This window comes from Lepidochelys olivacea (genome assembly GCF_965140295.1).
Source record: "Lepidochelys olivacea isolate rLepOli2 genome assembly, chromosome: 23".
In the NCBI taxonomy this organism is placed as follows: domain Eukaryota; kingdom Metazoa; phylum Chordata; order Testudines; family Cheloniidae; genus Lepidochelys; species Lepidochelys olivacea.
The window spans coordinates 3202607-3227484 of record NC_140433.1 but is presented as its reverse complement, the minus strand read 5'-3'; the positions used below and the strand labels follow the sequence as shown (position 1 = coordinate 3227484).

General features: G+C 59.2%; 2 protein-coding genes across 3 annotated transcripts; one reads left to right on the top strand and one right to left on the bottom strand.

Annotated features, from left to right (window-relative positions):
- Nucleotides 1–1432: 1432 nt before the first annotated feature.
- ACP7 (acid phosphatase 7, tartrate resistant (putative)) lies at nucleotides 1433–13922 on the bottom strand. Its single transcript, XM_084612323.1, has 14 exons — nucleotides 13777–13922; nucleotides 11369–11634; nucleotides 10531–10731; nucleotides 9608–9790; nucleotides 8757–8782; nucleotides 7954–8051; nucleotides 7648–7710; nucleotides 7082–7196; nucleotides 6879–6992; nucleotides 6605–6662; nucleotides 5478–5545; nucleotides 5274–5345; nucleotides 4439–4576; nucleotides 1433–2456 (listed from the first exon to the last, which is right to left on the bottom strand). The coding sequence occupies exons 2-14, from the start codon at nucleotides 11472–11474 to the stop codon at nucleotides 2391–2393; spliced, it is 1308 nt and encodes a 435-aa protein (XP_084468449.1). The 5' UTR covers nucleotides 11475–11634; nucleotides 13777–13922; the 3' UTR covers nucleotides 1433–2390.
- Nucleotides 13923–15187: 1265 nt separating this feature from the next.
- Nucleotides 15188–24134, top strand: LOC311512015 (F-box only protein 27-like). 2 transcript variants are annotated; one of them, XR_014709379.1, is made up of 6 exons: nucleotides 15188–15805; nucleotides 17035–17146; nucleotides 18576–18671; nucleotides 19337–19475; nucleotides 22361–23021; nucleotides 23712–24134. XR_014709379.1 is itself a non-coding variant. In XM_084612997.1 (5 exons), the coding sequence occupies exons 1-5, from the start codon at nucleotides 15496–15498 to the stop codon at nucleotides 22496–22498; spliced, it is 795 nt and encodes a 264-aa protein (XP_084469123.1). In that variant the 5' UTR covers nucleotides 15188–15495; the 3' UTR covers nucleotides 22499–24134. The 2 variants fall into 2 exon arrangements, 1 of the variants encoding a protein (XP_084469123.1); XM_084612997.1 differs by having other exon boundaries at nucleotides 22361–24134.
- Nucleotides 24135–24878: the final 744 nt, after the last annotated feature.

The following is a 24878-nucleotide window of genomic DNA, read 5'->3' as shown; positions in this document are numbered from 1 at the left end:
GTTTGAACTAGTGCCTACCCAGGGATCTTTTTTAGAGTGTAGCATTAACTAGACTAAGTCTGGTGAGCTGGGTTCTCAGTCAAGTTGCCCGCTTGCTCTCTGAACCCTGCTAACCTCTTGGCCTCCAGGAGATCATGTGCCAGTGAGTTCCACTGGCTAATGGGTGAAAACGGCATAGGCCCTGAGGTTTTCTTTTCCGCGGGGCTGCTCCACCCCCACTCCACCCCTCCCCTGAGGCCCGGCCCTGCCCTCACTCCGCCTCTTCCAACCCCCATTCTGCCCCCTCCCCGAGACCCCCACCCACTCGCTGCTCTCTGCCCTCTCCCAAGTCCCTCCCCCAGCTGATCAGGGTGCCACCAAACAGCTGTGGCTGGTGGATGCTAAGCACCCACTATTTCCCCCCCCATTTTTACCATGTTCCCTCTTATTCATCTCCAAGGTCAGAGTCCCACTCTTTCAGTCTCTCTTAATAGGAGCCAGTAGATTAAAACAGTCAATGCAGGCTAGTGACTTTTACACTGTTATCAAAGCCCAGACAGGAAACTGAGCTCCTTCATCACCCGGGTTCTGAGTTGCATTAGCACGGAGGAGCCCCAGTCACGGAGCCCATCGCGCTAGGCGCTGTACAAACACAGAACAAAAAGACACTCCCTGCTCCAAAACGGCTGACAAGCCACATACAGGAGAAGAGGTGGGACCGATGGGGGAGCGCAGGGAGACAGCCTTGGTCAGCGAGATGGGCAGTACCTCTCACAGCCGCCGATGTAAGTGTGGGGAAAAAACGAACTCTCACCAGGGCTTTCTGCAAAGGGCAGCAGAAATCTGGCCTAGCATTGGCCCGCCCCTGACTGTGGCAATGATCTAGGAGGAACCTGGGAGCCAGCGGGCTCTCTCACTGGCCCATGAAGGAGAGATGCTACAGCGGCGTCTATCTCACGCCCTTGGCACAGGGCAGTGTGTATCAGTAATCAGAAAACTTAGGCAAAATACCCAAGTTAAGTAGCTCCTCTGCCCCACTAGAGACCCCCCCCATACACACCCCCCATAGCCCGCACGTGGACCCAGAGACTCCCAGAAATTCTCCCTGTGCCAGCCACCTATCTGGGAGACACCATAAAGCCAGGCTGCCTGCCTGCCATCAGTCCTCTCAACTGAGCGCTTGCTGGCCAGGTGCTCCTTGAGGCCATCACCTGACCTCTACCCCCCCAGCTTCAACTAGGAGGCAGCTGATCAGTCCCAGGTGGGGCTGAGCCCACCTCCCCTTAAAGGGGCCGGTGACAGAGCCGAAGTCTCCTCTCTGTGACTCAAGGATTTGGAGGGGGCGCCTCCTGATTTACACCGGAGCAGAATCTGGCCCTAAAACAGTCAAGGCACCAAAGGCAAATCAAGCGCCGTCTGAAGGAGATGAGCATCGCACACCTTTTGAGCTTGATTTTGTTTTGTTAATTTCCAAAGCATCAGTACAAAGGACCCAGCGTGTAGCTCGAAGATTTAAGGATCATACAACGAACCTCAGAGATGTACCATGGGCCATGCTTGATGGCGAAAGGCAAATCTAGCCCCATCCCTTGCCGCCTTGCAGCTCCGTGTAGGGCTTATTGCATTACAGGAACTAGCAGCAGGGGAGAAAGCCTGGTACGGAGGCTCAGCTCATGGAGGAAAGAACAAATAAGGAAAGAAAACCATCAGATCCCAGCACCCCTTCCCCCCGCACACAGTCTGAGAGCCAGAAGAAGTCAAGCAGCAGAGATGCCCCGGGCAAAGGCTAGAGAACATTTTAGATCTAGGGGGGGTTTTCCTAAGAGGCAGAATGGGCCAGTGGATTGAACAAAGGACTGGAAGTCAGGATGCCTGGGTTCTATTCCTGACATGCGAGGGGCAGATCTAGTGGTTAGAACAGGGGGGCTGGGAATCAGGGTTCTGCTCCTGCCTCTTGGAGGGGAGTGGGGTGTAGTGGTTAGAGCAGGGGGGACTCCTGGGTTCTATTCCTGACTCTGAGAGGGGAATGGGATCTAGTGATAAGGGAAGACTGGAAAGCAAGACCCCTAAATCTAAGATTTTGGTCAATGTTCTTCCTGTCTCTGTGCCTCAGTTTCTCCATCTATAAACTGGGAATACACAGACAGAACCCCACCCGTATAAAGTGCTCTGAGACCTAATACGCTCAGTTGCAGCAAAGCGCTTTTTCACCATTATAAAGACCCAGCTGCAGGGTCCGACGTATCCTTCCAGTGCCATACATCAAGGCCTGCAAGAGCGGTCTTTGGATTTGATCAGTTTAGTTTGTAGCCATGCAGGGAGCTCTGACTCCAGCCAGATAGCGAGGAATTCAGAGTTTCCTAAGGATGCAGTCCCTCTGCTCAACTCAGGGCTGGGTGCCTGCTGCCGGGCTAAAGCCAAGCTTTGGGGCCATGCAACTCCTTGATGAGCCAGATCCCATCCACAAGTTTCCCGTCCTGAAAGACAAAACCAGGACTCAGGTTCAGGGGTGGCTCCAGGGGATGTTCCTCCACTGCTCAGAACCCAAGACAAGCTTCATGGTGAGCCTCAGAACCCAGGGCGGGTCTATGGCAACGTGTTGGGAATGGGGACGGGAGGGATGAATTGGGACCACAAAGGGGCAAGATTCATTCTGTGACGAAGTGGGAATGTTCTTAATGTTTTCCCTGAATACTGTGTGGGTGCCTCAGTTTCCCCGATGCAGTTCTTAAGTATCCAGGTGGTGGGATAAGGGTGTGTGATTGTGGCAGAGCCCTAGGGGGCCAGTGTGATGGTGTCTACACAGAGAATGGCCGACACCCTGTCTCCTGGCAACTGATGGCCTGGGCCCCTCCTCTGCAAAGGTGCCAACTGAAGGTGTTGGAGAACAAAGGGATCAGGTGGCCTCCTGGCCCGGGAAAGAGACAAAGGCCAGAGGAGGGGCTGGAGAGTTTCAGTTTGGAGCTGGCTGGGGAAATGGAGGGAGGCCAGATGGGGCTCTGGCCTCCCTGCCCCCCAAGATGGACCTGACTGAGGGGTCCTGTTTCCTGTACCTACAAGCTCTGTTTTAGACCATGTTCCTGTCGTCTAATAAACCTTCTGTTTTACTGGCTGGCTGAGAATCACGTCTGACTGTGGAATTGGGGTGCAGGACCCTCTGGCTTCCCCAGGACCCCGCCTGAGCGGACTCACTGCGGGAAGCGCACGGTGTGGACGGGGATGCTGAATGCTCCGAGGTCAGCCCCAGGAAGGTGGAAGCTGTGTGAGCTGCTTGCCCTGGAGACAGGCTGCTCACAGAGAGGAGGCTGCCCCAGAGTCCTGCCTGGCTTCTTAGGGGCAGTTCCAGAGCATCACTCAGTGACTCCGTGACACATTCACACTGGTGGCAGGGATGGGATTGCAATATATCCCCAGTGGCATGAAGATGTGCCTTATCCCCCCAGCTCTCTAGAGCTATTTCCCCTCCACCAGACCCGCATTCTGGATTTCACTAAACCCTTCCCCTGCAGCCCCCTTAATCTGAAGCACCGATTAAGCATTCAAATGAAGTTGATTATCACATTTCTAACAAAGGAAACATCCATGTTTAGCAAACCGCAGCTACAGGGATTTGGATTTACTCCTAACGCTAGGAGAGGCATGGGGTCTAGCAATTAGAGGAGAGAAGGCTGGAAGTCAAGACCCTGAGGATATGAATTCAATGTTAGGCTGCTCTGGAGAGAGGTGGTGAGAACTCTGGGAGGTTCCATGGCTCAGGCCCATTTCCAGTGTGAACCCACCGAAGTTAGAAGGACCAAAACAGCAGGGATCTGCCCGGCTTCCCACCCAGCTCCCGCAACACAGGAGCCAGATTCCCAAAAGCCTTCAGCACCTACTCCCAGCCCCCACTCCTCACTCTACTCACTAGACCCCGCCACCCCTCTCTGCTTGCCCCCTATATCCGCTTGGAGCTAGACAAGCCCAAATGCTTCCTGTGCCTTTCTCCAGAGCCGCCCAGCTCCAGACTTCTCCCACCCTAGGCTGGAGGAGAGTTCAGCGCTGCTTTACCCCCAGGGTTTCCCTTCTCTGCCACTGCCTCGTGGTAACACCCCAAGGGTGCCAGCTGAGATTCAGGGAGAGGTTGCTATGGCAGGATGGTAGCATTCAGAGGGAGAGGGGGCCAGTGGGTAGAGCCGGGAGGCGGGGGCTGGGAGGCAGGACTCCTGGGTCCTCTCCCCAGTTGTGGGAGGGGAATGATGTCTAATGGTTAGAGCAGAGGGGTGCTGGGAGTCAGGACGCCCGAGTTATATCCTTGGTTCTGGAAGGGAAGTGGGGTCTAGTGGTTAATGTTCAGTGCCCAGATACCCCTGCAATGGGTCCACTGCACAGTCCAATGCACATTGAGCCAGCCCAGGTAGGGATCGGATCGGGCAGGACGGGGTGGGCGTAGGTGGGGGTCCATCCGCCGGCCATGCCATACCTGGTCGTCAGACACTTGCTCCAGCCAGATATGGCTGCGGTTGACAATTTGCAGGCGCGTGTAGCCGTAGTCCTTGATGCGCAGGGCGCTCCACTCTCGTGGGTAGGGGACAAAGCAGTCCAGCCTCTCCTTACAGCCCTGCGGGGGATGGAGGGGGGCAGAGCCCATTGCATGACCATGTTGGGGCAGGGGGGAGAAAGAGGGCAGGGCTACATCTTAGCTTCTTTCCCAGCTAAACTCCTCCTCCCACTGCCTCAGCCCCACCTCCACTGCACATCAATCCCTCCACCCCCTATCCCTTTCAAGGCAACGTGGCCTAGCAGATAGAGCATTGGATGGAGACCCCGGTGCCCTTGGGCGAATCACTGCCCTGCCCATGCCTCAGTTTCTCTCTTCTCAGTCTGCTCCCAGCTTCACGCCTCCTCTCCCGATCCCTCCATCTTCTCATGGAGCCTCTTACCCCAACCCATCCATCCCCTGGGCAGCTGGGGCCCAATCCTGCCCTACCCCCACGCCGCGGGACTGTCCTGAGACAGGATCAGGCCCAGCTCCACTCCTCGTACTCTTGCCCTTAAACTAACACCCCCAACAGGCATCTAAATTAGGCCCCGATCCTGGAAGCGCCGCACTGAATTTCTATGGGATCTGAGGGCACTCAGCACCACTCAGGTGGTGTTTGGTGCTTAACGGGATCAGGCCCTTAAATCGTGGGCAGAGACGCCCGGCCGCGGTTTCACCATTGACTCGCATGGCGAGCAGAGGCGGGCCCGTGGTGGCTGGTATCGGCCCGTGCTGGGCGCCACACTACCAGGCTCGGGCACCCGCTGTCACTTACAGCCGATCCGGTGATGATATGGACGGGCGCCCGGGGATTGGTGTAGGGCGATTTGGTGCTGCCGTTGTAGACCTGCAGTGGGGGGAGGCAGACGGGGTCATTTCAGACTCAGATCTTGGACTCAATCCCCTAATCAGGCTGGACAGCGACCCCGGAGAGACCCCCCCCCAGACACCCGCAACCCCCACCCCAATCAGGAGTCACCTGATAGTTGTAGACCGGCCACAGCCTCTCGTAGGAATGTTCATGGGCCCACAGCTCTAGGTCGACACCTGGTGAAGAGAGGACAGCACTGGCTCAGGACTCTGGCCACTGGATCTTAGACCCATGGCTGAATTGGTGGCCTAGGCATGCTCTGCCCTGGGGCCCTGTCGCTGGGCGAGCCGGCCCTTTAAGAGATAGGGTGTGGGGCTCAGCCCATGTTCCCAGGTGAATCACGGGAGAGTCCGGGTAGGAGACAGGGAAAGAAATATTCATTGCCCGAACTGTCATAATCTGTGTCTCTACAAGAACACGTGGAAGGGATCATATACCAACCGGGACCCGCTGGTCCTTCATATGAGTCCATACTGTACAAAGAATGAGAAAGGTGGGCTGGGAACAGGCACAAAAAGGAGTTACGCAAGCAGGTACCTAACCCTAGCCTGCCCTACAGAAGGTAATGCTATGCCACCCGCTTGCCTGGGCCTGCGGGATAAACTGAGCAAGGCCAGACCTCGGAGGGCGATGAAAAAAGCAACCAAAGCCATCAAGCTAAACGAGTGGGTGGGGAGGGGGGCAGGCCCCTTAACCAGCATGACGGGGGACAGAGCCTGCGGCGCCAGGAATCCCTCGTGGGACTGGAAACAGAGACAATAGGAGATAGAAGCAGAGAAGTCCTTGGAGGTGCCCGTCACCTGGGGGGGCGCACGAGGCCAGAGCTGAGAAAGGTGCTGGGGGCCCGAAGTCCCTGGGGTGTGGGCTCTGTCGCTGACGTCGGGAGTGTCCGGGGAGAGGGACTGGGCCCAGCAGGGGAGACTCAGGCCCGTTGGGGGTCTCCCTGCATCGGTACCCAGGCTGGCTCATCCCCACGCTACGCACCGGCTGCTGGTGGCAGGGCTCTGGGCTAGGGCTGCATGACACAGAGACACCCAGAAAGTGACAGAAGCCCGTCCTGGTCGGCGTGAGCCCCCAAAGCGCCTTGGTGCCACTCTGCCACCCTTCCCCCCATCGCCCCGGGGCTCCAGCTGACAGCCCCAGCGCATGTCCTGCAGGGGGAGTTTCCCAGGTTCCCTCCTAGGGGGTGCTGCCGGGGGAGGCTGGAGGGATGGGGGGTGAGGGGCAGCGGGTACCGTATTTATAGAACAGGTCCTCCAGGCCATACTGATGTTGGGGGAGCCCTCGGCGAACCTGAGGAGAAAGACAGCGGGGGGGAGAGGGGAATCAGCAGCTGGCGGGGGGCCTGGTGGGTTGCCCCACATTCTCTCCTTAAGGCCCTCCAGCGAGGTCCCCCCGCCCCCTGGAACGGCCTCCCTGGATCAGTCTGCAGGTCCCCACTCGGCTCCCTCCCCGCTGGGTGCGAGAGCATCCCCCCTCTCTCCTCCACAGCGGCTCCCCCCCACTCACGATGCTCTCGTGCTTCGTGCAGTCGTCTAAGTCGTTGTTGGAGCAGTACATGGGCCGATGCCCCATGGTGACGATCCACGGGAACCGCCGGCGCCGATCCGGCCGCGTGGCCTCCTGCCGTGCCGCCGGGGGGAGAGAGAGACTGTGAGCGAGAAAGTCTGGGCGGGTGGCAGCCGGGGGTGGGGGTTTGGGGGCGTGTCTACCTGTAGGTCTCTCTCGAGCCATTGGTACTGCTCCTGGACGAGGTGGCGACCGTAGTTTAGGTAGAAATACACCTCAGTGGAGAAGGAGATGACGTGGGCAGGGCCGATGTCCCAGCTCGGGGGGCAGAGAAGCAGAATCATATGGTGACAAGGGAGGGAAGGCGAAGGATGAGCCCTGTGCTATGCTGGGGGGAAACTGAGGCACACGATGGGGGGAAGCAGCCTGCCCCTCAACACACACAGTGAGTCAGTAGGAGCAATAGAACCCAGGAGGCCTGGCTCCCAGCCCCCTGCTCTAACCACTAGACCCCACTCCCCTCCCAGAGCTGGGATAGAACCCAGGAGGTCCGGCTCCCAGCCCCCTGCTCTAACCACTAGACCCCACTCCCCTCCCAGAGCTGGGATAGAACCCAGGCGCCCTCCAACCCCCTCACACACACACTCTAACCAAGTACGGCCAGGCCCAGAGAGTCCTGCCCCAGGTGTTCTTATCCTTCTGCACCTCTGCCAGGGTCGGGCACCTGGGGCTGGAATGCTGCCCCCTGGGGGCGAGGTGAGGTGCTCACCTGTACCACAGGCCCTCCGTGTCACCGGGCATGCTGAATCGGGCACGGTAGTTGGAGAAGTTGCTGGGGGAGGGAAGAACAATTAGGGGCTGCAGTGGGGGTGTGTGTGCGGGGGTGGATTTAACCCTTCCAATTCCCAGCCCGGCATCTCAAGCATCCCTAATGCACCCCTCACCCTGGCCTCTAAGCTGCCACTCCTAGTCCGTCCCCTGGGAGCAGATGGAGACACCTCCGGCTCCGCCACCTCTTTCCCCACCCCAACCGCAGGCTGAGAGGTTCCCAGGGCAACAAATTCCCCCCACTCACTATTTCTCCTCGTGGTTCCCCGGGCATGTCATATACGGTACCGATGCGGCAATGGGCTCGATCTTGCGCATGAAGGCATCTCCGACCATGGCATTACACTACACCCCAGAGACAGTCGCATCAGCCGAGGCACCTGGGAACGCTGCACCCTCAGAGTACATTTACATGCCTGGGGGCTGCGTGTACCCCGGGTGGCTGGAGGGCCACATGCCTGGAAGCGGGTGGGCAGATCCGTGTGCAAATGCAAACACGTGTGTGCGTTTGCATACATGGCCACCAGGGCACGGATGGGGCGTGGGGTGGACGGGGCCAACCCGCCTCGCATCGTTGCTTCAATTCCCATCGCAGGCTACGCAGCTCCCTGGCACATCCCGAAGCAGTTCCAATCTCCCATGGGCCTGGGCTCATAATACCAGCCTCCTGGGCAAGTCGCCATGTGCGGGAATCAAACCCCCACCCCCCACGTGCCAGCCTCTGCCAGCTGGGTTAGTTCCAGGGCTGGAGCAGCTTTGTAAACCTCACTGAGTCCATGAGGCATGCAGGGTAGAGATACCCATACAGGCTGGGTGGGACGCACACAGGTGAATGTACATACATGGGGGCACAAGCATCTCTGCTAGAAACCCTTGGAGATGAGCACACAGCCCCTTCTCCTGGGGGACCCCCTCCCAGCGATGGCCCTAGATCTCCACTGCAGAGACACCAGTGAGTGGGGCCAGCCCCCCAGACATGGAGGGGAGCAGGATGGGGCACAGCCGGAGGAGAAGCGAAGGCGAAAGAGGCAGCATGGATACAGAATTTACCTGGTCCATATCATAGGCAAAATCCCCTGGGAAAGACAAGAGGATCACAGTGAATTGGCTGCTCTGCCCTGGGGGCAGGGGGCAGCCTGGGCGCAGATTTTACCCAGATTTGAGGTTACCCCCCCCATTTGAAGCCGACGATGCTGGCTTGATGCCCTCTGAATCCTGCTCTAACCCCTGGAGGGGAGAGGGGTGCTCTCGAGGGCTGAAAGGCAGGGCCGCCCAGGGGATTCAGGGGGCCTGGGATCTTCGGCGGCGGGGGTCCTTCCGCTCCGGGTCTTCAGGGCACTTTGCCGAAGATCCGGAGCGGAAGGAGCGGTGGCGGGTCCTTCACCCCGGGTGTGTTCGGCAGCACTGAAGGACCCCCCCCCCGCCGCCAAAGTGCCGCCGAAAACTCTCGTGGGGACCCCTGCGGGGCCCAGGGCAAATTGCCCCACTTGCCCCCCCCCTTCTGGCCGGCCCTGCTGAGAGGTGAGTCTAGTCCTTGGCTGACATCCCCAACGAGGGGGGCAATTAGAGCCCCCAGCAGTGCTTTGGGGGACATAGGCCCTGCCATCCCAGGAGCTGGACACGGACCCAGCGAGTTCGTTCCCGGGGGCACCAACAGTCATGAGATGGGGATGACTGTCGGTCATTCCTGACATGGATGGGATGGGAGCTGGTGCCCCCTAGACGGAAAAGGCCCCGTGTCCCATTCTCTGCCCCCCCGAGCCAGCCAGTCTCCTGCCCTGGGGCTGGATCACCAGCGCCCACTAGAGGGAAAAGGCCCCGTGTCCCGTTCCCCGCCCCCTGAGCCCATCCCTTCTCCAGCCCCAATCCCAGGGCCTGGGGGAGCACGGCGTGACACCGACCTACGTGCAGGATCACGTCGTACATGTCCAGCTGCGTGTCGCGCAGAAGCCTGGGCAGGGACTGGGGGTTGATGTTCCCCATGTCGCCGAAGACAGCGAGACGCGGGCTCCAGTCGGTGCCATTCGGCAGAGCCCGGAAGCTGTGGGGCCGGCTCCAGCCCAGCGGGCTCCCACAGCGATAAGCTACAGGGGAAGAGCAGGGAGAGACTCAGACACCTGTAGGGTGACCGGACAGCAAGTGTGAAAAATCGGGATGGGGTGGGGGCTAATAGGAGCCTATATAAGAAAAAGACCCAAAAATCGGGACTGTCCCTATAAAATCGGGACATCTGGTCACCACAGACACCTGCTTCTCGTGTGTCCGTCCGTCCCTCCCTCCCTCCCTGCTGGAGGGGATGAGCCCTGCTCTATGTGTGTTCACACGTGATTGCACAGAGAGCAGAGTTTGCACGGCCGGGGGCTGTGTGCACGTGGATCGGACTAGCTGGGAGCTGTGTGCGCGTGTGCGAAAGAGAGAGATTGGGGAGTGTGCATGGCTGGGTGCTCAGGGTGGGGGTGTATTTGGGCCCAAGGCAGATTTGGACCTGGTGATGGTGGATATTGCTGGGGGACACTGTGCTTGTGTGCGTGCCCCGCCTATCAGCGTGCGCGCGTGTCTCAGGGCACGCGTGAGCGTGACAAGGCGTCAGGGAGCGTGGCCGGGTGGCCGGGCACGCGCCCTCCCCCCCCCCGCCCCATCAGTGCATATCCCCAGGTCTCAACGGCCCTGCTGCGCCCCCTCCCTGTGGGGGCCCCTTTCTAGAGCCCTGCCCCCATGTCTCTGTCCCTCAGTCTGGTGGCGTGGACGTGGCTTGGCGTGGACGAAGTCTGCAGTGTGCGGGGCCCACTGCCGGGAGAGGAGCCGCGGCCGGGCCCCCGCTTACCGTAGCGCTGCCCGGGAGCCAGACCCCGCAGGGTGACCCGGTGGATCAACATGCTACGGTGCAACCACCCGCCGTCCACGAACCGGCTGGCTTGGCCCTTGGCGGAGGTGGTGAAGGCCCCGCCCGGCTCTGGGCCGAACTCCACGATGGAGCCGGCCGGGTCGAAGGTCGTCCAGGTGACGGTCATGGCGGTGGGGTCGCCTGCCGGGGTTAGAACAGCCTGGTGAGCGCTCGGAGCCCGAGTCTTCCCCGGGATGCCGGCCCTCTCCCTCCCACCGGCTCTGTCTAGGTGCTACAAGGGCCAATTACACACTGAGCCGGCTCCAGACACTTCTACCCTGCCCCAGAACCAGCCTCTGGCTCCAACCCTCCGGCCAGGCATGGATGGGCCTATGGCCAGGCCTGGAGCCAGATCTTGGTTTCCAAGGAGCTGAATCTGCCTGAGAAACTGATTCAACCTTCCCCCATCTCACCAGCACTCTGGAACTGAGGCAGGGAAGTGTTTGCAGGGGGTTGGGAAACTGAGGCACAGAGAGGGGAAGGGACTCACTTGAAGCCAGACAAAGTGGTCACTGCCTGAGCTGGGAATAGAACCCAGGAGTCCTGGCTCCCAGCCCCCCTGCTCTAACCACTAGACCCCACTCCCCTCCCAGAGCTGGGATAGAAACCAGGAGTCTGGGCTTCCAACTCCCCCTACCAACCACTAGACCCCACTCCCCTCCCAAAGCTGGGGACCCCAGGCCCGGTGATATAAACATCAATAACCCAGTGGAGCTGGGCTCCCAGTCTGCCCCACCCTCGGTCCCCCTGCCAGGAGGCGGAGCCCCGACAGCCTCACCTGGGTAGGAGAGATGCACTTGCTCGGGCTGGGTGCGGCGGATGCCCTGGCACAGCAGCCAGGGGAGCACCAGGCAGAGCAGGCAGAGCCAGCCGTGCAGCCCCATCCTCGCCCTGCTCTTCCCAGCCGTGTGGAAGAGGGATGGGGAAACGAAAGCTGTGGGGTGGTGGCCTGTGAGCAGGTCAGATCCTCCTGTGGTCCTGAGTCAGCGCCACGCGGCTCTGATTTCCGCAGCCTGATACGTCAGCGGTGAGGCCAGACAGCTCCTGGGGGGCAGAGTTCAAATTCCCAGAGTTAGGGGGGGACCCTGATGGGGGACTGGATCTCGGGGGGCCCAGATGGAGGGCTGGGAGCAGGGGTCAGGGGGAGCTGGGTCCGGGTGTCTCCTAGTGGGGAGGCTAGGAGGAGGTCCTGGGGGAGCTAGCTCTGGGGCTCCCTGATGGGGTGTAGGAGCAGAGTTATTGGGGAGCCGGCTGCAGGGGACAAACACATCCCTTGTGGTGGATCCCTGTATAGGTAGCCAACACACGCCACCCCAGAGGAAGCTGCATCTCAGCACCGGGCGTGGGATGCCTGTAAAAACAGCCCTGGAGCCCTCACAAAGGGGGGCTGGGGGGATACAGTCTGTTGGGGAGGGGTTGGGGAGCCCTGGCAGAAGGGGGATGGGGGGCCCTGGGACAGCAACCAAAATTCTCCCTCCCACCTCAAGCCCCAGGCAGACACCGGCTGCCCCTCCCCTGCCAGTTGCTCCTGGCTCCGCCCCGTGGCACTAAGCAGGTGCCCCTCCGCACCACGCTGACCCACCAGGACGGGCAGCCCAGAGTCCCACTCCTAGGCGAACCTGAGAGCAGAGCAGAGGCAGACCCTGTTACCCAAGCTGCCACCCACACCAGCCATCCTGCCCCCCAACTCTGCCCAGAACCCCAATTAGTTAAGGGCTCGGCCGGTGCCAGATGGGAAACCTCGCAAACGGACGACTTGCGCAACCACGGAGTGAACAGTGCCAGGGAGATACCAGCGCCCCCCCCCCCCACACACACACATACTGCCCCCTGCCCTGGCCTTAAAGCCCCAGCTCCCTTAGCCAGGGGGTGACGGGAGAACCTAGCGAGGCCCAAGAAATCAGTCATTGGAGAAGCACCGAGGGATGGCTCCACCTCAGGGATTCCTCGCGGGAGGGGACGGGGCACAGGCCGGCAGAGACGCCAGCTTGACCTGACTGGCGGAGACGGAGGTGGGGGGGAACGAGGAAGGAAGAACTGGCGTTTCTTAGGTCAGGGTGCTGTGTTAGACCAGGGGGGGCTAGGAGCCAGGACTCCTGGGTTCTCTCCCCAGCTCTGGAAGGGGAGCGGGATCTAGTGGTTAGAGCAGGAGGTGTGGGCTGGGAATCAGGACTCCTGGGTTCTATTTCTAGCTTTGGGAGCTTTCTACCCCACTGTGGCATTCCCACGCATGGCAGCAGCCAGACTGCAGATGCCTTGGGGCAGGGCCCAGCTCCATGCCTGGGCTCTGCAATTTGCTGGGTACCAGTTTCGGTGCTGATGACATCATCAATCATTCCTTGGCTGCTCTCAGCCACCCCCACCCCGATGGAGGTGGTTCAGTGTCATTGACCCCATTTGTGCAGGTGGGGAAACTGAGGCACAGCACGTAGCAAGGGACTTGCCCAAAGTCACGTGGAGAGTCTGTGAGACAGCAGGAATAGAAACAAGCCCTGGGAGGTCAACAACACTGACCTACTTTAACCACCAGACCCCCTCCCAGAGCTGGGAAGAGAACCCAGGAGTCCTAGCTCCCAGCCCCACCCTGCCTCTGACCACTAGACCCCACTGCTCTTCCGGAGCTGGGGATCGAACCCAGAAGTCCTGGCTCCCAGCCCCCCTGCTCTAACCACCAGACCCCACTGCTCTCCTAGAGCTGGGGAGAGAACCCAGGAGTCCTGGCTCCCAACCCCAACCCACCTCTAACCACTAGACCCCGCTGCTCTCCTGGAGCTGGGGAGAGAACCCAGGAGTCCTGGCTCCCAGCCCCACCCCCACCCCCACCCACTAGACCCCACTGCTCTCCTAGAGCTGGGGAGAGAACCCAGGAGTCCTGGCTCCCAGCCCCACCCCGCCTCTAACCACTAGACCCCGCTGCTCTCCTGGAGCTGGGGAGAGAACCCAGGAGTCCTGGCTCCCAGACCCACCCCCACCCACTAGACCCCACTGCTCTCCTAGAGCTGGGGAGAGAACCCAGGAGTCCTGGCTCCCAACCCCAACCCACCTCTAACCACTAGACCCCGCTGCTCTCCTGGAGCTGGGGAGAGAACCCAGGAGTCCTGGCTCCCAGCTCCCCCCCTGCTCTAACCACTCGCTCACACACCCCTGCCGGTACAGGGGTCTCCCTAGCCCCGCAGTCGCGTTTACCTCGCTCCTCCGCAGCCGCCCGCAGGGCCAGGGCTCCCGCGCTGTCCTCCCAGGGCTGAGCCCGGTCAGCTCGATGCACGCACCAGGCTGCCCCGGCTGCGGTCGGCTCCCTCCGCCGCCCGCCCGGCAGGTGCTGCAGGGCAGGGGCGGAAGGACGTCAGCCCGCAGGAAGCACCGAGCGAGCCATGGGCTGGTGGCAGCCGGCCAGCCCGGGCAGGGAGGCAGAGCCGCACTTCTGGGTCAGGGCATGTGCCCAGGCTGCCGGGCGGCAAAGGCCACACACCGGAAAAGAAGCTTGGGGCTCAGGACTCCTGGGTTCTCTCCCCAGCTCCAGGAGAGCAGTGGGGTCTAGTGGTTGGGGGTGGGGCTGGGAGCCAGGACTCCTGGGTTCTCTCCCCAGCTCCAGGAGAGCAGTGGGGTCTAGTGGTTGCGGGTGGGGCTGGGGGCTCAGGACTCCTGGGTTCTCTCCCCAGCTCTAGGAGAGCAGTGGGGTCTAGTGGTTGCGGGTGGGGCTGGGGGCTCAGGACTCCTGGGTTCTCTCCCCAGCTCCAGGAGAGCAGTGGGGTCTAGTGGTTGGGGGTGGGGCTGGGAGCCAGGACTCCTGGGTTCTTTCCCCAGCTCTAGGAGAGCAGTGGGGTCTAGTGGGTGGGGGTGGGGCTGGGGGCCAGGACTCCTGGGTTCTCTCCCCAGCTCTAGGAGAGCAGTGGGGTCTAGTGGTTGGGGGTGGGGCTGGGAGCCAGGACTCCTGGGTTCTTTCCCCAGCTCTAGGAGAGCAGTGGGGTCTAGTGGTTGGGGGTGGGGCTGGGAGCCAGGACTCCTGGGTTCTCTCCCCAGCTCCAGGAGAGCAGCGGGGTCTAGTGGTTAGAGGTGGGGGTGGGAGCCAGGACTCCTGGGTTCTTTCCCCAGCTCTAGGAGAGCAGTGGGGTCTAGTGGGTGGGGGTGGGGCTGGGGGCCAGGACTCCTGGGTTCTCTCCCCAGCTCTAGGAGAGCAGTGGGGTCTAGTGGTTGGGGGTGGGGCTGGGAGCCAGGACTCCTGGGTTCTTTCCCCAGCTCTAGGAGAGCAGTGGGGTCTAGTGGTTGGGGGTGGGGCTGGGAGCCAGGGCTCCTGGGTTCTTTCCCCAGCTCTAGGAGAGCAGTGGGGTCTAGTGGTTAGAGGTGGGGCTGGGAGCCAGGACTCCTGGGTTCTCTCCCCAGCTCCAGGAGAGCAGCGGGGTCTCGTGGTTAGAGGCGGGGTGGGGCTGGGAGCCAGGGCTCCTGGGTTCTCTCCCCAGCTGTAGGAGAGCAGGGGGGCTGGGAGTTTTCCGACAGTGGCCAATGCCAGGTGCGGGGGGGACACCAGGTGGGAGAGCGCTGTGCGGGGGAGTGGGGCAGGAGGTGAATGGGGAGCACTGAGGAGTGTGTACAGGAGGAGGGACAGTGCGGGTTGGGGACGACGCCGATTTACACCAGCCGGCGATCAGACCCTGCAGCTGGGCTGAGCGGAGAAGCCGGACCTGGGGGCGTTTCCCGCATCCTCTTCCAAGCAGCCCCCGGGTTGCAAGGGGAGAATCCGGTGCTCGCTTTGCACCGATGTGAACGAGAGCGGGGGAGAATCCGGTGCTCAGTTTGCAGCCGTGTAAACGAGGCCAGGGGCGGCTCCAAGGCGGGGCCGGGGATCATATGAGCGGATGCAGCGAGGAGCGGTAGCTGGGCCTGAGCTAGCCAGGCCGACCCCCGGCCATGGGGCAGGCGGCGAGCCGGGCTCCCCCGGCCCCACTGGACCCGGACCCGAACTCGCTGCCGGACGAGCTGCTGGCGCTGATCCTGAGCTGGGTGCCGGGCCCCGTCCTGGTGACCCGCTGCCGGCTGGTGTGTCGCCGCTGGCGGGACCTCCTCGACGGGCCCACGGTGTGGCGGCTGCAGGGCGAGAGGCGGCCGGGCTTGCGGGCCACCCTGGCGGCCGCCCGCCTCTGCCTCCCGCCGCGGTGGAGCCGGATCTGCCTGCTGGAGCCCTTGGGGCGTAACCTGCTCCGGAACCCCTGCGGGCAGGGTGGGTGCCAGCCCGGGGGCGTGGGAGAGGGATGGGGGGGACTCGATTGGGGGGGCGAGGAAAGGGGGGGATTAGGGGAGGGGGCGAGGAAAGGGGGGGATTAGGGGACCATGGGAGGGGGGGATTGTGGGACTATGGGGGGAGTTATGGGGGGCGAGGAGGGGGGATTAGGGGAGGGGGGGATTGTGGGACTATGGGGGGCGAGGAGGGGGGAGTTATGGGGGGCGAGGAGGGGGGGATTAGGGGAGGGGGGGATTGTGGGACTATGGGGGCAGTTATGGGGGGCGAGGAGGGGGGGATTAGGGGAGGGGGGGATTGTGGGAGTATGGGGGCAGTTATGGGGGGCGAGGAGGGGGATTAGGGGAGGGAGGGGGGATTGTGGGAGTATGGGGGGAGTTATGGGGGGCGAGGAGGGGGGATTAGGGGAGGGAGGGGGGATTGTGGGACTATGGGGGGCGAGGAAGGGGGGATTAGGGGAGGGAGGGGGGATTGTGGGACTATGGGGGGCGAGGAAGGGGGGATTAGGGGAGGGAGGGGGGATTGTGGGACTATGGGGGGCGAGGAAGGGGGGATTAGGGGAGGGAGGGGGGATTGTGGGACTATGGGGGGCGAGGAAGGGGGGATTAGGGGAGGGAGGGGGGATTGTGGGAGAGGTATAGGTGGGAACACGGGAAGGGGGCGGAGAGAGTCCAGGGCAGGGGACGCCACAAGAATGGCCATAGTGGGTCAGACCCATGGTCCATCTCTCCCAGTAACCTATCTTCTGACAGTGCCAGGTACCACGGGGAGGGCAGAGGGCATGGGAGGAGGGGGAACCAGGTGGGAGAGCAGGAGGAGAATGGGGAGCACTGAGGAGTGTGTATATGGGGAGGGGTATGTGGCATGGGGGGGGGGCAAAGGAGAAGGCGCACCAGAGTGGGGGAAGGGGAGAAAATTATCACTGGTGAGGGAGGGGGTGATGAGAGGGCACTGGGGCAAAAAGGTACCTGGGGGTCTGGCAGGTGTGAAGGAAGGGTGTCAGGAAATGGGGGGGGGGAGTCTCCCTCCTCCCTAGCAACCCCTCCTCCCAGATATTTATTTCTCTCCCGGTTTATTTTCGAGAGCCACATTAACCCACTCCTCCCCCTCCCCTGGGAATGGGTGCCCACCAGGGCGTCGTCCCCCACCCCATCAAACCAGCTTTCACCACACCTTGCCCCCCCTTCTCTTGACGCATCGTCTTCCCACAGATCAGTTCTGTCACTGGCACGTGGAGCATGGGGGCAATGGCTGGATGGTGGAAGAGAACCGCTGCCCAGTCGAGGACGCCCCGGCCCAGACCTGCTTTGTCTCATCCTTTCAGTGAGTCTATCCCCTGAGCCTTCCCGTTTGCCCCCCAGCTTCTGTGTGCGGCAGAGAGCTACCCGTTCTCCAAAGGCCAGTCCGGTCCTGGTCTGGCGTGTGCCCCTATGAATCCAGAGTCACTTGGATCGACCCAGCATAAATGAGACCCAGAGGTGCCAGGCCTGAGTCTGCCCTGCAGCTTGTACTGTCATGTCCCAAATATATGTACACACCAGTAACTCCGGAGTGGCTCTGGATTTAGGCCAGGGCTACGCTACAGATTCCTGCTGGCGCAGATCTGTCGGTCAGGTATTGGGAAGAGAGCGGTGCTAGCAGAAGCCCCCAGTGTGGATTCAGTTTTACAGTACGGACGGACGGGGGGAGAGAGACTGTGTGTGTGTTTTGGGGGACAGAGAGTGTGTCAGCATGCTATCTTCTAAGTTCAGACAGTGGCAGAAAGCAACCAGCCCTGAGGCAGGGAAAGGGGGGAACCTTGGGATGTCACTTGAGGGATTATGGGACAGCTCCGGAAGCCAGTTACAGCACAGAAAGCCATCAAGTGTGTACACTGGCCATAGAGCGCTGTGCAAATAGCCTTACGGGTTTTTTTGCAGCGCTGCAACTGCGGAGTTTCTGCGGACAAAGTGGCTTGGCAGCGTGTACACGTCTTCCGTTTGAGTGCAAAACCCTGCTTTGCTGGGCAGAAACTTGCCAGTGTGGACAAGCCCTAAGTAAATCTGGAGTCACTTCAGGGGGGTCGCTCCGGATTTGCAGCAGTATAACCAAGATCAGATGCAGGCCCTGACTCTGTGCTGCCCTTGCGTTATCATGACACACGCACAAACACACGCTACCCAGGTGTCGGTATCAACCCAAGGTGTCTGGCAGGGGAGAACTGGGAACGGTGTCCCCCCAGATTTACGAGGCCTTCTCTGTACTGCTGATTTGCCCTGCTTCCAGCCCCAGGTGTAGCTGCCCCTGCCCCAGCAAACTCCTATAGCAGACATTATTTGCACTGCGGGAGCTGACCCCATGAGTTCAAATCATGGCTTATGGCAGCGTTGCCTGTCTACACAGGGAGCTGTACTGCGGGAGTGCCCGGAGGCTTGAACACCTGAGCTCTGTTTCTGGCTCTGCTCTGTGACCTTGAGCAAAAACTACTTCCTCTGTTTGTGCCTTGGTTTCCCCTCCCACCCTTTGTCCACTGTGTCTACACCGTGAACTCTTTGGGACAGCGATTGTCTCCTCCTAGAGTTCATCTTGACCTGCCAACATGTTAAAACCACAACTGCCCTAGCTACAGTCAGATTTCAACACCTGTCCACTAATACTCTTTTTTTCCCCCCCAGTGTCCACAGAGTCTGTGCAGCGCCCAGCACAATGTGGCCCTGATCTCAGTTAGGTGCGATTGCAATATCTCATTAGGGTTTCCTTTTCCCCTCTGTAGGTGGTGCATCAAATCGCAGCTCGTAGATCTTCTAAAGCAGGGGTTGTGGGAAGAACTGCTGGATAACTACCAACCGGAAATCTACATCTCCGATTGGTAAGTTTCACCCTCTTCTCCCTAGAGGCCTTAATGGTCTCCTGCTGAAAGAAATGGGTTTGTGTCTTTGCTCCTGATTTCTGATGTCCAAAATAAGACACCTGCAGTTTCCTTTATTTCTAGTTATAGGGGCCACCTGTGCCTCAAAATCAAAGGGTTTGGGTTTGTTTTGGGGTGGTTGTTTTTTTTTTTTTTTTTAAACCTTAAAAATATCAGGCCTGTTGAACCTTCTTTGATCTCTTTTTTTGCTGGAGGTCCCCTTGGAGGACCCAGAGATGTGGGTTGGGAGCCCTCTTAGCCCTTAATTAAAGCAGTGAGAAGGGCTGGGTTTTTAACAGTGAGTTTCTCCAGCCCAACTGTTGGTTGGGGCTTGCATCAAATGCATATTCGCAGGTTGCGTCTGTTCTCGGACTTGCTGGCTAGGATCATAGACGGGCTGCCCTGAAGTTGCTGGGCTAGACAAGAACAGTGGGTGAGGATGTTACGTGCTTGGAGCTAAGTTGCTGGTGCAAATCCCCTAACTGATGGGGACCAAAAACCCGGTGGTGCTGCATGTGTTGGATTTGGCTATGTGTGTTCCCAGGATTCCTGTTACCTTTTACGTTCGGGGGCCTGTGTCCTGTCTCCCTCTTGCTTGTTCCCCAACGTCTGCTCCCATCCCCCAGGTGGGGCGCCCGGGAAGACTGTGGCTGTGAATACTCCATCTGCGTCAAGCTCCTGGCTGCCGACGGAAGAACTGTAATTGCTGAATTCCAGGCCAACCCCGATCCCATACAGCAGTGGAACGACGCGCGGTATCACCATGTGAGCCGACTCCGTTGCCAGCTCTCTGGGAACATTAAGGGACAGGGAGTCAGGACGCCTGGGTTCTAGAACCGACTCAGCCACTGGGTTGACTTTGAGCAGGTCACTTCCCCTCCCTGTGCCTCAGTTCCCCTGGGAAAGGGGGATAACCATACCAAGATCTACTATGAAGCGCTTTGAGATCTACCATTGAAAAGTGGTAGGGATGAAGTGGGCGTAATTTATAAAATTATGTAGGTTTTATTATGGAGGAGCGGAGGTGCAGGTGGCGGCGGCGGCAGAGAGAGGAATAGAACACGGGTCTCCTGACATCCAGTCCTCTACCCATTAGCCCACCACAGGTGACAGATGGCTAGGGCTAGTGGGCGTTCAGCCCCTCTTTCCCCACCCCCACCCCAAATCTATTCCTGCCTGCTCCACTCGGCAAGCAAAGCTCTGTATCCAGCTGCACCAGGGCCAGGAAGGAGGCAGGAATGGCCCCACTTGTGCACGGAGACTCGTGTTTCATGACGCTCTAGCACTGGGGTCCCCAACTCGGTGCCTGCGGGTGCAATATGCTATTCCCACAAGAAAGGTTGGGGACCACTGCCCTAGCGGGCTCCTCTGAGTTCTGCAAGGGGCTGGAGTCGGGCCCAGACCTGTGGGACGGGAGTCACCATCAGCGCTCCCTCTAATTTTTCCCACCCATGTGCGGAATGAATTTTGTTATGTGCAGGGTGGATTTGATTTAAATCATGATTTAACTCACTAGTCAGGAAGACTCCAGTTAATCATGGATTTCTACATAAAAGTGCATTCTTGTTGGTTGTTTTATACATATTCTTCACAACTCCGAGACAGATGAGACCCAAATTGGGTCTCTTTTATGGCCTGCAGCCATTATAGGTTTTCCCTTCTAGTGAGAGAATGGTATGGTAGATCTCAGATCAACGAAGGCTACACTCAGAAAGACCTCAAGACTTCTGGAATATGCTGCTCAAACAGTTTCACTTTTGTTTCTACTGCCTGTCTCTCCCTTCTCACATTTAGCTCCAGACTTCTTCTTGTCCAGATCTATTCCACCCCCAACAACCTTCTATTCATTGAACTTTTTGAAACTGCACTCTTAGAGAGAGTTAAGGGACTGACTGTGTGTACATAAATTTGCAGAGGGACAGTAGGGTTGAGGCCTGTTATTTCTCACCTCTATATATTTATTTTAAAACATGTTTGCTGTTAACAAGCATGTTACCTCTGGAGACACAAATCCACAGTCTGAGAACTGCAAAACTAAGCATCTCTGATGGTATCTTCTAGACTGAGCACTGAGTCCCATTGGGTAGATAGAAAGATTAAATCGTGGTGGTCAAACTTTTTGGCCTGAGGGCCACATTGAGGTTCCCAAACTGTATGGAGGACCGAGTAAGGAAGGCTGTGCCTCCCCAAACAGCCTGGCTCCCACCCCCATCCACTCCCTTCCACTTCCCACACCCCCTCAGAATCCCCAACCCATCCATCCCCTCTGCTCCTTGTCCCCTGACTGCCCCCTCTGGGGACCCCCTGCCCCTAACTGCCCCCCTGGAACCCCACCCCCCATTCCAACCCCCCGTGCTCCCTGTCCCCTGACTTTCCCAACCCCTATACAGACCCCTGCCCCCCCTGACAGGCCCCCCGGGACTCCCACACCTATCCAATCCCAGCCGCCCTCCCCACCCCCCGAACCTCCACCCCATCCAACCGCTCCCTGTTCCCTGACTGCCCCCTGGGACTCCCTGCCCCTTATCCAACTCCCCCACCCTCTTATCACACCTCTCAGAGCGCCAGGACTGACAGCTGCGCTGCCTGGCCGCAGCCAGCCACACCGCAGCGCCCTCTAGAGTACCGGGGCAGGCCGGCGGCTCTCGCAGCCATGCTGCCCGGCAGGAGCTCGCAGCCCAACCGCCAGCACGGCGAGCTGAGGTAGCAGGGGAGGGGCCGGGGGCTAGCCTCCCCAGCCACGAGCTCTAGGGCCGGGCAGGACAGTCCTGTGGGCCAGATGTGGCCCACGGGCCATAGTTTGCCCACCTCTGACCTAAATAATCTATACAGAAGCCCCTGGAACCCCATAAAATTGGGTCCCTAATTCATGAACTATTGGAGTTCATTTACAAAACTTTTCTTAAACATGACATGAATATATTGTCTCATACTATAGAATTAGAATTTATAATCCCTATTCCGTGATGAGATACATTCTAGCTCAAAGATATCTTAATTAAAACTATCTTTAGATAAGTTTTTTTCCTCAAAAAGCATTTTATCAAAAAATCCTTTTTTTTTTTTTTTCCCTTTAAATCGTTGATTTTTATCCACCCTGGTCATGTGCACCAATATGGAGGTGATGTGTGGGAGGGGGCTCAGGGCTGGGGCAGAGGGTTGGGGTGCAGGGGTGTGAGGGATTTGGCTGGGGGTGTGGGCTCTGGGGTGGGGCTGGGGATGAGGGGTTTGGGATGCAGGAGGGTGCTCTGGGGCTCCCTCCAGCCCTCTCTCCCTGCGGCAGCTCTGGGGCTGGGGCCAGGGAATAGGCGCCCATCCCCGGCCATGGGAGGTTCAGGCCACCCCTCCCACGACCGTGGCTGAGTTAGGGAAGGGGTGCCTTGGCCACGCCCTGAGCACCTGCACAGAGCTAAATAGGTTGCTGCACGGCCAAGCACCTTACAGGGAACTTAGGCCACCACTCTGGGGGGAATGTGGGACAGGCCTGCTCTCCGACCCCCCACTCGCTGCACAGTGGCTATTCCGTTTTGCCCAGCCCCTGCTCTGCAAGAATATCTTCACCAGTCTATGTAGCCCCGACTTTCTCTGGAGCACATGGATTTGTGACAGAGTCCAGAGATCAATCTGGGTTCCTTTTCCTTCCCTCCCAGGTGTCCTACTGGTTCAGGCAGTACGGCCGCGGAGTCCGGTATGTGCATTTCCTCCACAAAGGGAAGGACACTCATTTCTGGGCAGGACACTACGGCGCACGGATCACCAACTCCACAGTCATGGTGAAGCTCGGCTGAGAGCCAGGAGCGGGTCTCCACGAGTCTCACGCGAGCCAGAATGATGATCTCCATTTGCCGCTGCGAGCTCCTCTCCTGTCCTAGAACAAATCAGAGGGATGCGTCTCCTTTAAATTAATATGCCCCTACGCTTTTTCAGTCCGTTCTTTCCGGCCAGCCTCGTCCTGCACAGGACAAAAGAGTACCGTGGCGACTCTTGAGGTTCCTAGTGCCTGTGAACCTGCCCCTGCACAGCAGAAGCAACAAGTCTTTAAAGATGGAAACAACTGGGCTTGTGCCATTATTTGTGGGGCTTTGGGACTGTGCCATCAGAGCGTGAAGGGGTTAAAAAAATAGTTCTTTGAGGTGGTTTTTTTTACCACCGTGAGGAGAAGTTGTCAGATCTTCTCTGCCACGTTTCCGTTTGGAAGCTGCAGAGATTTGGTTTGGGAGCTCGCTGTGTGTTCTGTTAACGGAAGAGTTTTTTCTGCCAGCTGATGCCTGTGGCGTTGCCTGTCTGATGTGTATCCAGATTCACAGGCAGGTGAGCAAAATACCCCTCCGTCCCCCCATGTTAGATTGCATGGTTCTGTGGAAGCGGCGGTTAGAACCCAGTTCCTGCAAGCTTCAGGTAGTGCAGCGCTCATGAGAATACCATACAGGGCAGCCCTTGGACAAACGTAAATAGCTGCTTATTGATTGTCCCGGAGTTTATGGGGAACGTAACCTTCAGGTCTGTTCTCACTGCACTCGGATCCCAGCAAAGCCAGCGGACGTGGTAGACGCTCAGGCCTTTTGCTGACATAAACCAAGGGTCAGCTTCTGAAGTGTGTAAATCTGGAAAGACTCCAGAAGAGTGACTCCAAATTCACACAGGTCTACGAGACCAGAACCGGGGCCTAGCAGTGCTTTGGTGCAGTTCCCCCCCCATGGGGGGGCGATGTGGACGTAAGGCAAAGTCTACTCTTGTACTAACGCATGATCACGGGGCATCAGAAGAGGGTTGTAGGTGGAGCCACAGAACCCACGCCCAGCAGGGGTGGACGGGCAAGACCTTTCTAGGGGACTGGGGTCTAATTCCTGCCACATGGCCCAGCAACGGCCTTCAGTGCATCACCTTGTCGTGCATACAGCCATCGGGATGGGCCTTAGCCCCTACTAGTAAAGACAGGCCAGAACCACTGCTGGTTTAAACCAGTATCCTGTCATTGGTGTCTTTGCTCTCTTATACCAGCAGGGGATACCGTCCTGTTGACCTGGAGGCGTGATGCTGGGGGATCTGGTGCTCTGTGTTACCTGTCTCAAAAACCCAAATTCTGCCCCCGTTGAAGTCCGGGGCTCTGATTCTCCTACTGCTCAAATGATTGAGTGAAGAATGAGGCCTGCTGACTCCAATGGTCTTAAGCCTGGTTTACACTGGAGAGATAGAGAAGGGACTTAAGGTAGCCATACAGTCCGAACACTGAGCAACCTCCCAGCCCATTCCCTTGGTGCGGAGAGAGCTTGGAATGGATGGTGGCACTTGGAGCAAGGCTGCTATTGTTTAAAATGATCCCATGGGCCTGGGCTGAAATCCCTGGTAGGTTAGTTACTGAGAGAGCTAATGGGTTTCCTGTTGGTCTGAATTGTTTTTATCAATAAAAGGGTACGGAAGTTTTCAGCTGGTCACCAACCAGAAAAGAGGGGCCAGCGCGTACATGAGCTGTTCAGTTTCAGAGGGCTCTGTCCCGAAATGGAATCGCGGAATATGACATAAGCAGCTTGTTAATGAAGATTAAAGTGCTCTCCTGAACAGCAGGCGGTGCGGGGGGCTTTCAAGGAGAGGAAGAAAGGTGGGGACCAGGCACAGCTCAGAGAGAAGGAGGCAGCGGCCGGGAGCTTGCAGGGGGGGTGGTAACTGAATGATGCCGTCTGGGGGCTGTGGGGGAAGAGCTCTTCTCCCCGAGTTTGTGCTGGGCGGCCTGGCCCAGGAGGGGTAGGCAGCCGGGCCCCCAGGTCCCTGAGCTGCAGGCTGCAAGCGGCTGAGAAGCCAGCGGAGGAGAGGCTGCTGCCCGGCATGCTCGGAGAGGGGGGCGAAGCGTGTGACGCCTGAGACAGCTCTGCAGGCCCCGTTCCTCCCAGGGACGCTGCCCGGGGCAACCAAAGGCCGAGCCAGCGGTGGGGGGGGGGCAGCTGCCTCGGTATCGCCCCGTGGGGCAACAGCGCCCCTGGCAGCCAGGATGGGGCCGGGCGCGCTGGACCCCACGGCTCCCAAAGCCTTCCCCAGGCAGCGAGCGACCCAGCCCCGCGGGCCTCTCCCCGCCCTCCCGCGCTGCAGTGGGACAAGCTCTGGCCTGGGGAGGGGGACAGGGCGTGGCCTGAAGCTCACCCAGGGACTCAGCCGCGGAGCTGGGGATAGAAC